Here is an 11,777-nt window from a genome sequence, read left to right on the forward strand (position 1 = left end):
TGAAATAATTTTGAAATGGGCAACATTTGAAAACGGATCTTCTACGCCACATCTGGACCGGTAGATATACTTATTACATTAGTTGAGTAGTTCCAGTATTTTATACATTAATAAATATTTTGTTTTAAAAGTCTCGACTAAAACATAATACACATATATATAATATTATAGTACCTATATACCTAATTGTAGATCTGAATGACGACGAACGTCTCAAACGGTAGAAAGCCGATTTACGCGTGCACCTATAAATCCACCTCCCGTGTTCTTGTACCACCATTAACTCTCCGAGCGTCATCATTGTTTCAAGTGTCTTTAAACTTTTCTATTATAAAACAATTATACTTTGATTACCTAGTGTTTTGTATCGAAATACTTGCGAAGTTCGTTATTTATTAATTAAAATAGGTAGTGGCTCACAACTTTTGGTGTTAGAATGGATTCCCAACAGTTCCGAGAGTTCGGCAAAGCCGCTATTGATACAGTGGCTGACTATATGGACAGTATAAGGAATAGGTAAGATTTTAAGTTATTTATTACATATACTATCATAAAGATACTAATATCTTTCCCGTTAAAGTTAGGCCTAAGGAATAGGCAGTGACCACAGGATCCCGTCTGTTCATATCTTGATCTTGAATATTTTCATATTGTTTATTGTTTGGGCATATTTTAAATTAAAGATATAAAAAGTACACAGAATTAAGTTATTAGTTTTCCTTTTGAAATATTTATTGTTTTAAATATAGATATATAGCTACCGTCATATTAGTGCGTCATAATTACTATAGCAATAGAAAACTAGTCAAAAAAGTAAAAACATACTCAACAGTGTGATATTTGAAATATTATTTAAATTTAATATATGTATACCAATTTTCAAAGTGATTAGTTAAGAAAGGCGCTAAGAGGCAATAAACAAATAAATAACCCTCGTTTTCGCTTCAACAAACAAACGTACTTTTACATTATAATATTAGTAAGGATTATGTAACTATGATTGTATAATTGAAAAATATATGAAATAGCACGACTTTGAACCTCATAAGGTATATCGGAGTCGGTGTATGAATACTTACACGCAGATAAAGCATCTTTTTTTTTAATTTATAATGTAGTTCTCTAAAATAAAATAGTAAATTCTAACTAAATGCTCTGTTTCAATTTGTTTATATGTAAATATTTTTATTATAATCAAATGATTATTGCAGTAATACCTACTTTTTGTAGCTAGATAGTAAGTTATATATAGAGTAAGTAACCAATTTATTATTTAACTAGTATTGGCATACACACAAAAATATATTAAAATTGAAAATCTCCATCTACTTAAAAAAAGAACCTGCATATACAAGATGTACATATATTTTTTATCCGGTTAATAACCAATACGGTCTATAAATACAACGGCAATTAATCAGAACATCAATAATTATAACTAAAACCAGTTTTACAATAACTTGTAGGACCGATAAAATAACACGATGAAGTAAAAGTAACTCGTAATACATTAAAAACATTTGTTACTTAACTTAATTCGTCAAAAGGTCTAAGTCAAGGTTAAGAAACAACGTTGATTTATTTTCAAGCGACTTCAAAAAATGAATAATAATACCTCCTGTATCCAATTCGCCTCAGTTTTTTTGCATAACCGATTTTGACAAATATTTTTACAATCGATAGAGTTTATTCCTCTATTAGGGCCCTTATAAATATGTCACGACTGAAATTATCATTTTACGGAACAAAATATTTAACTCTGCAACGGACTTCGCATGTAGATATATTAATATATATTTATTTACACTTATGTAATCTATAATTTAACAAACAAGTGTCACAGTTTTAATCTCTGATAATTTTTTTCTAAAGTACATAATATTAAATATGTAAAACTCATAGGTTAAAGATAGTATATATCCTGCCATCCCAAATCTACACTAAAGGACTGCCTGAGAAACAACGTGCAGTATAAAATAGTAGGACTAGAAAGTATGAAAATTCTACATAGAAGTTTCTTGTTATTAGATAATCACTGACCATCAGTAGAGCCGCATGCTCGTTTGACCCCTGTGTGATAAAAACATCATAAAACAAAAAATAATATGGACGATGCATATAAGTAATACAGAAATATCTAGTCTCCACCAACATAGCAAAACAGCTGGTTGACATATTTGTAAACACAACTTACATATGGTACATAGATATAAATACAAACAATTATAGTTGTGTGATTAAATAATAAACATCGAAATATCTTTATAAATTTTCACATTAGTAATAATATTACTTAAGATAGTAAGAATATAATAATAATATTATTAAGATAGTAGTAAATTAGTAGATACTTATTAGTAACATAACTAATATTTTCTCATCACAATGAAAATGCTAAAATGATAATAGCCATTGAAGATTTCCAAATGGATAGTTGATGAACGTAGTAATATGTTATGTTTTACAAGGTTCGAAGGACTATTAATTAATTAGCATTATTATTTACATTACAAAGAAACAAGTTCACGCTGATATGCGTGATGCCGTTATTACCTGACTATAGATTGATAGTAAACAAAACATGCAACATGAAATAATCCATCGATTATTCTTTGATAAACTAATTATGACATAATTGCAATCTAATTAGATACAAGTTCATAAATTCATTTTCCTACAATTGTTAAATAATACCATGATAATCTCAAGACCGGAGTTTGACATTGCTACGAGTATCAACGCAATTATTTTGTTTTATTATAAGTATGGAAATGCAAAAGATGCGAAAAAATCGAAACAAAACCCTATACAAGCCATTTAGTCAGCGTGTAATAAAAAGAGTTATTTCTTCAATTTTTTGTATGTGTGTTAATCGAGGGTTTGCTGCAGTGTTGGTTCCTATTACGTTCTTTTCAATTTATAATCCTTTTTTAAGAACAAACTGTACTTATTACCAAACAAACATATCTATAAAAAATATAGTTTGATGATCCCTAAATATCCAGATTAATATCCAATGCTCGTCGAAATAATGTTTATTTCATAAATGATATCATATTTTTTTCAATTTTTTTAAGAAACCAACTTTTAATGTTAATTTATTGACCTGATTTCCACGTATATTCCAAATAACTCATATTTTCTCCAAATTAATGTCTTTATAAAACATATTCTCAAAATACAGTTGGTATTTAAATTCCGCTTATAATTTATTAAAATGTTAATAGGTGAGTAAATTAAGTTAGGTAATATTGTTGTGAAAGGATTGATCTACCTAGACACTGTGTTAGCATGTCTAGCTGTTTTCTGTAGAATAAGCAACATTCTGTAGGAGCTATTACTTATCGTGTCATCATCCTATATATAAGAAAATTTAAAAAAAGTGCTTAACTATGCCGTAAACGTTCATAAGTTTCAATCCAAACGTATTTAAATTGGCATTGTCTCTACAAAGAGAAGTATAAGAATTGGTAAGCGAGTTTTATAGGGCTCCTGGGGTATGCAAAAGTCTTATTCCTACCTATTTCTGTTGTAAACAAAATCGCATGCGTTCTGTATTAATGGTAGTAGGTACTATTCCTTTATGTATGTCAAGGATGAGATGACCAGTTCAATCATCTCAGAGACGTGCTATGGACATCATGTTATTAAGTAGTTTGTATGACATTACTCAATTCCAAACGCGATGGTTCTCATTTTCTATACATTGTACCTACAAAAATTAACAGATAATTCTGTACTATATACTATTTTATTATAAAAAGTTTCATATTTATCGCCTAGCTAACAACTTTTCTATTTTCATTTTGTGACAAAATTTTTAACGTATTTAATGTATTGTTTTTTTTTTTTTTTTCTACAGAAATGTCCTATCGTCAGTAGAACCAGGATTTTTACTTAAAGCTCTTCCAGAAGATGCACCAGAACAGCCCGAAGATTGGAAAGATGTACTTAAGGACTTCAATGAGACTATTCTAAGTGGTGTAAGTACATATATTGAACATCGTCAACAGCTGTAGATAAATCTGATTAGAATAACAAAACCGAGTAATCAACTCAACTTTAGAAAGTATAACAAATTCAATAATTCGTATTTTGTATTAATAAATAGATACCTTGAAGTTTTAGGAAACTTTGCTTAAATAGACCAATCTCTTGTAGTAATTTTTTTTCAGCGGAATTATATCAAAAACTTTGCTAAATGATTTAGCTTCCTTTGAATGGCCACATTATGATGATAAAAAACAACAATTTACCTTTTCATTCTATTATATAATACTTTTGAATATCTCGAACCTTTGAACTATAGTGAATCGTTAAATTTCTTTTCTATTTAAACTTGAATTAAATTTGTTGTTAATTGGAGATTAAATTTGTTATAAAAAAAGATAACCCAACAAATTCATCTCTAATACCATACCATAAATATTAGTGTAACCAACTTCATTTTGGAAGAATGTCCATAATCCAGAAATGATGGATCTCGCTACTCCAGATAAAATTTGAAGCTTGGGAATGAAACCAAATACTTTTATACTACGACACTCGTTCAACAAAAGAATACAAAAAGTTTTTTTTTTTTATAATTGAAAGTGTTATTTATTATAGGTACGTATTTAACAAATCTGAAAAGTTATTAATAGAAACTTTAATATTAAAAAATAAAAATAATTTTATACACTTAACTCGTATTTTTTTTTTTGTTTTTCAAGCCAATAACTCTTAGACCGACCTTCGTATGTCCGTTTCTGAACAATGTTGAAATGTTTTTAATTAAATTTTTAGGTAACACACTGGCATTCTCCACGATTTCACGCCTTCTACCCTACTGGTTCATCATATGCAAGTATAGTGGGCAACATACTTTGCGAAGGTTTGGGTGTCATGGGATTTAGCTGGGTTTGTAGTTTCCTAATTTTATATATTTTTTATTAAAATTAAAATTTTGTTCTTCCATTAATTTTATTTTTCTTCTACCGTGATATTTTTTTGTATCGTATTTTTATATTTACAATGTCTTCTACTATGATGATACTACAATAACAATACTTTTGTTACCTCTTAATGGTATACAGAAATTATCAATTATGGCATATATTATGGCGTATATATATAATAATTGCAAATGTCTGTAAAGATGAATGGATGTTTGTTACTATTTCACGCAAAAACTACTGAATAGATTTGAATGAAATTTAGTACATAGATAGGTTATATCCTAACTTAGTATATAGGATACTTTATGTTGATACGGATTCATATATGGTAAACGAAATCGCAGGATACAACTAGTACAGTAGTAATGATAATATCATAATATAACATACCTAAAGTATATAAGAACAGGTTATAAAGTGGAGATTGCTTTAGTAATAAAGAAATAAAGAAAACAAAATTTTAGTGCAAAAATAATTATCAAAATAGTTATAATATTACTCAGTTAATTCAGCTATGATATTGTTTTAAAAAAGTACAGAAGAATTAAAAAACTCCTTCAAAACTTTATCATTATTAAATAATGTATATTCATCATTAATGATGAATATGCATTATTTGATAATGATAAATGTCTTTTTTTCTTTTTAATTTTTATTTTATCGTTTTGTATAACCCCTCAGTTATAATTTTCACTATATTTTTTTTATTAATAATAAATATCTAAAATCTACTACACAAAAATACTGCCTTTTGAACAGTTTTATTAGACACAGGTAATGCAGTACCACTAGTCTCGAACAATGTGCATATTACTTTGAAAATAATTTCAAATTAAATTTTTGTACGTATACATTTCATAAATATTTTGAATTTCATTTTTTAGATGTCAAGTCCTGTGTGCACCGAGTTAGAAGTAGTGACACTAAATTGGCTCGGAAAATTGCTGGGACTACCTGAAGAGTTTCTTAACTGTTCATCAGGTTCTGGAGGAGGCGTCATTCAGGTACAAACAATTTATAAGTAATAACTTTTAGAATTAATGTAACACTTCCACGTGTATCGGTATACCAACAACCATTATAACGAAAAGATTAACTTATTTTAAAGGTACATATTGTAAAAAGACCTTAAATTTTCTTTTAGACTTTCATCAAAATTTCTTCATCCATGTTATAGAAAAATATACTTAAATTTAATAAATTTTTAATTTTATAGGGCTCTGCAAGCGAAGCAACCTTAGTAGGACTACTTGCTGCAAAAGAAAAAACAGTTCGAAGACTATTGAAGGTCAATCCTAGTATGGATGAAGGTGAAATTAAATCTAGGCTTGTGGCCTATACATCAGACCAATGCAATTCTTCAGTTGAAAAAGCTGGATTACTAGGCTCAATGCAAATGAAATTGCTAAAAGCAGACGCTGATGGCAGATTAAGAGGAGAAACATTAAAAAAAGCTTTTGATGAAGATCGCGCTCAAGGTCTAATACCTTGCTACGTGGTTGCAAATCTGGGTACTACTGGAACATGCGCTTTCGATCCTTTGTATGAACTTGGACCAATATGTAATGAACAAAATGTATGGCTTCATGTAGATGCTGCATATGCTGGTACTGCTTTTATTTGCCCAGAATACAGACATCTGATGAAAGGTGTCGAATTTGCAGACTCCTTTGATCTGAATCCTCACAAGTGGATGCTTGTGAATTTTGATCTTTCTGCGATGTGGGTAAAAGATGCGTACGATTTAATAAACACATTTGATGTTCAACGTATATACTTGGCGGATATAAAAACAGATACAAAAATCCCTGACTATAGACATTGGCAAATTCCGTTAGGTCGTAGATTCAGATCTTTAAAATTATGGACTGTAATGAGAATATATGGTGCGGAGGGTCTTAGAGAACATATTCGAGTACAAATTAGCCTTGCTCAACATTTCGCAAAATTAGTACGATCTGATGATAGATTTTTAGTAGAACCCGAACCTTCGATGGGTTTAGTGTGTTTTAGATTAAAAGAGGGTGATAATGTCACAAAAAGATTATTGAAAAATTTGACAGAGAAGAAAGAGATATATATGGTAGCTGCTACATATCGAGGCAGATATATAATTCGTTTTGTAATTTGTTCGCGTCTGACAAATATAGATGATGTAAACTACAGTTGGAATAAAATTAAAGAAGAAGCTAATCTCATATGTTCTCAAAACATACATGTCAAAGCCAACACGCCTGCTCTAAATCACATAGAGTCTGTAAATATCTATGAAAAGTCTAAATAAACTAACCAGTATATTATAGGTACGTAAGTATTTACCTATATACTTACCTAAGTAGATGTTACACATATAAATAGTGATTTTAGAATACATACAATCAAATAACAATCAATCCATAGTGAACTATTTTTTATAAGACATATTCTTTAGTTACTATCATACATTTAGGTACAGCAACTGTAACATGAGAAAGGCGGAATTAATAAGTACGGTGCATAGGTAGCAAGTATCTCAAGGTTTACGAGAACATAATGGACAATTACAAAAAAAAAGTGGAGTTAATTTAAAGTATTATAAAATGAAAGATAAAAAATAAGTCATATAAATATAAGCACTAAATTGTTTAAAAGTAATAAGCATAATAAATACTTAAGTGAATGAAAGTTGTAATTATTTACAATTATTTTCCCTACAGACTCAGGATAACATATCAAGTTAGTTACCAAGTTTTTAAGTAGGTTATATATGTCGAATATATAACTTACGGAAATCAATAACAAACTCCTGTTTCTTTTCACTTTAAAAAATCATTAAAATTTAAAATATTTCTATTATATAATTTTAAAATTGAAATGAAATATCGATTGTGTTTGAAAGGAAGTAAAGGGTTTAAGTAGAATTTGTCTCTACCCAACAATAATTTATCACTTTTTCCAGTCCTTAATGATATTTATTTTCTACTTCATGTAAACAAAAATGGATTTATAGTATCGTTTTATACATAATAGATATTTCTGACATTTCTGTTATTTAGTTCTAAGTACTTCTGTTATACACAACTGCATGTTTTGCTGATACAAATTCCGTAAGAATATCCTTTCGGCAAGCAATGTTCCTGACACACAATATCTTCGGTCGCTTCTTCAAAATCGCACGGAACACGATTAGGAATTCTTGGTTCTGAAAAAAAAATTAAATAAAGTCCCTTCGTATTATACGACAACGACTACTAAAGTACTTATAGATACATAATTCTAAATTAATAGCGTTCTACTTTTTCCAAACCACTTTTTCACATTTAATTGAATTTTATAATTAGTATAATATCTGTGTAAAATATTTTTAACAATGAACGATATTTTAACTAACAAATGAAATTTATGTTGCTTATATTTTATTAGAATTGCATACTTTCCATATATAAATTCAATATAATCTTACATTGGTATAACCTTGTAAACTTCAACTTTATAAAAAAAAGAACAATAGGTCTATGATAATTTGTATACGTAGATAATGTATTATTCCATTCACGTAATTGTCCATCTCTGCTTATTTATTCCTACCTGCACAGGTACTATAATCGCTGATATCATATACTAATGTTTGCCGACACAATCATCAGACTTTCCTATTCAAAAGTAGTTGTTCCTTACAGACATGAGCATCATAAAATACACTATAATACTCATAGTAATTCTTGTGCGTTGCCATTCCTGGAAGCTTAATTGTTATGCTTCGCCATATTCTGTATTTTCTTTACCATATCTCACCTTTCACCCCTTCCTTTCCCGTGAGTGTCGTAAGAGACGACTAAGGGAGGGCGAGGGATGGGCAGCAGCATCCCTCTTAAAACGTCTCTAAAGCCTAACTGCAGTTGCCAATTCGCCTGCCAAACGTGGCAACTACTGGCAAAACCCCTAAAGGGGAGACTTATATTCAGCAGTGGACAGTTAAAGACTGATATGATGATGATGATGATGATCCTACCCTTCAAAGCGAAAAACAACTAAAAGCTATACAAGCATAGCTACTATGCTAAAGAAATACAAGTTAGACAATGAACGTTTTTACAAATACCCCTTTTGTAAAAATTGTTAGCCTGCACCACACGAATATGATCAAATATGACACAACCGAATAAAGAACTTATAAAATAACGAAACAACCATTTTCATCACGTAAATATGTATCTACATGTTTTTTATGATTCTTTTAAATAAAAATCAAGATATCAATTAACAAATATATGTTAATGTTAACTCGGATTGCCATAGAAACTTTTATTCCCTATTTACGCTAAAAAAGTATATACTTAAAATATACTCATAAATACATAATCGCAATTAAAAGAAAATCTAAATAAAGTACGTTTTTATCACATACCGTTAACAATAATTTCTTCCGTGCCCGCTTGATCTAGCTTGTTCGGTGAATTGTAATGACTCTGCACATCTTCTGTTTTCAGCACACTGCTATCTTTTGGTAAACCAACTACATTTACTATCAAATGAACGAATAGGAAAACCGATAATATTAATGTAGGATGCTTCATTTTTAGATTAAAATAAACAAATTAACAATCAAAATTACTTCACGAACTCACTTGTACCCACAAAGAATGTAAGCAACTAACAAATCAACGAATCACGATGCGTCAAATACTCATTAAATATGAGGTCAAAATACATAACAGCTATATATATGACTACCTATTGTTAACGTGCCGTGAGTAATCCATGCAACCTATAACCAGTAATAAGCAAGTACCTAAATATAATTAATTTCTAGGAAAATTAGTAAGAATAATAATCATTAATTAATGAGCCATTTATGTATCATCATTGCACAATCCTTACTAATATTATAAATGTGACAGTGAGTTTGTTTGTTTGTCACCTTATAGCGATCACTATAAAGTTTGATATACTAACACGTAGAACATGGGACGGAGAAGGATAAAGGCTACTTCTTATAATGATCAATGAATATATCCCGGTTATGCGGACGAAGTCGCGGTTAAAAGCAAGTACAAAATAAAAATATATGTAAGTAGGTAGTGAAATGTTACTTAAAATAGTTACAATTACGGACCCCATTTAATAAGATTTTTTGAAATTAAAATACAGCTCATATTACATGTTAAAGTGGTTGAGCCGGGGTCATTTTCATACAACATATTTTTGTAATACACGCTGTAAGTAAGTATAACGGTATTTTATTAATAACCAATACCAAAAAATTGTTCTAAAAATTCTATATCCGCAAATTAAATTATAATATTGCTTTCACCGATAAATCAGGTTTAAATTAAATTATAAATTTGGTAAAATTTTGTCCATCTTCTCTTAGTGTGTGTTATGTTTATACAACATAGACTGTAAGAGCTATTTACGGATAGGACGTTCTGAATTATCATATCACCATATTTGTTTTGGATAAGTAAATATAAACAGTCATGGAATGAATACGAAATATTTTATACTTCATTTTAATTCTTATGTATACCAAAAATGTAACTTTGTATAAATAAAAATTATAGATGTCATTTGCACAATATATATATATATTTTTTTGTGTCTAGTCAATAATCATATAATTATAGCTATCGAACGCACCTACCTATCACGTGATCGAAAGAAATATCGGTTCATTCATAAATCTATGCTGGCATATTATCAGTAACCATAATATAATTTAATTGTTTTTATTCAATGTTTTATTTAACTTACTTTACTAAATTCGAATATATTGAATACGTAGTGAAGCGTTCTTATAACATACACGCGTCTTCGTCTTCGCCTCGTAATGTTAGTATATATAGGTATAAGAATTTTCAATATTCAAAAAATCTCATGTTACGCTATGCAAACATGTTCATTTTAAAATCTTTAAATTCGGCTCTACAAGGCTATACCTACGTTTTTTATGTTACGCGATATCTTCGCAAATTCTAGACTGATTTTGATAATTCATTAACCCTTAAATACCTGAAGTTTCAAATTTGATACCGGGGTTTCATTGTTAAATAAATTTAAATATTTTGATTACCGTAATGCGTAAGTATCAAAAATGATACCAAATGTTTTTTTCAAAATAAATATATAAAAATATCGTTTTGATTTTTTGTTTACTATTTTCCCCATTAATAAACACGGTAAAGAATACACATATATTTTTTAATTTGATTAATAAATCAGGCTTTTAAGGGTTAATCATTTCGCAATCGACAAAATTTACTACCGTGATGGTCTCATATTAATTGTATCTCTATGGGATTGATTTTGAGGCGTCATTCTCTAAACCTATCTCTAAAATTAAAATTTTAATTTGACATCACAGGAAAATCTTCATTGTAATCTTAACTCATTTGTAATATTAGTTTATGATAGGCCGTAAAACAGTAATTTTACAAAAATACCAAATTAAAATATAAGTGTATTAAAATTTAGGTTTAAAAAAATGGCACTTCAGAATCGGCCCCAAGGAAGTTTTTTTTGTAGAACAAAATATAGGCACAGTACAGTTACGATATTTATACTTATACAAACCTTGTCCGGTCATAAGTTCGGTTACAAATGAAAATGCATTTTTTATGAAGTAATATAGTATTAAAAAAATATTATACCTACATATTTATTAAATCCTCAAGAAAAAATAAAAAAATATTCTATTCGAAATGGCCACCTTTGGCTTTTATACAGGCTTTTAATCTGTGACCACGAATCTTTGGATGTGCGCACTGTTTCCAAGGGAAATTTCGCCACTGCTTGCTCTAAAGATTTTTTAAGAGCCTCAATGTCGCTGTGTCGTTTAGAGCAGGCCATGTCCTCTAAAAC

At 29.1% G+C, this 11,777-nt stretch overlaps 1 protein-coding gene across 1 annotated transcript; it reads left to right on the top strand.

Moving 5' to 3' along the window:
- Nucleotides 1–266: 266 nt before the first annotated feature.
- On the top strand, nt 267–7,601 carry LOC113516392 (3,4-dihydroxyphenylacetaldehyde synthase-like). The gene is made up of 5 exons (XM_026900810.2): nt 267–516; nt 3,863–3,983; nt 4,786–4,899; nt 5,822–5,941; nt 6,154–7,601. Exons 1-5 carry the CDS (start codon nt 437–439, stop codon nt 7,219–7,221), a joined length of 1,503 nt encoding a protein of 500 aa, XP_026756611.2. The 5' UTR covers nt 267–436; the 3' UTR covers nt 7,222–7,601.
- Nucleotides 7,602–11,777: the final 4,176 nt, after the last annotated feature.

Source organism: Galleria mellonella, unplaced genomic scaffold (genome assembly GCF_026898425.1).
Source record: "Galleria mellonella isolate WM207_F2 unplaced genomic scaffold, CSIRO_AGI_GalMel_v1 utg143, whole genome shotgun sequence".
Classification (NCBI taxonomy): Eukaryota; Metazoa; Arthropoda; class Insecta; order Lepidoptera; family Pyralidae; genus Galleria; species Galleria mellonella.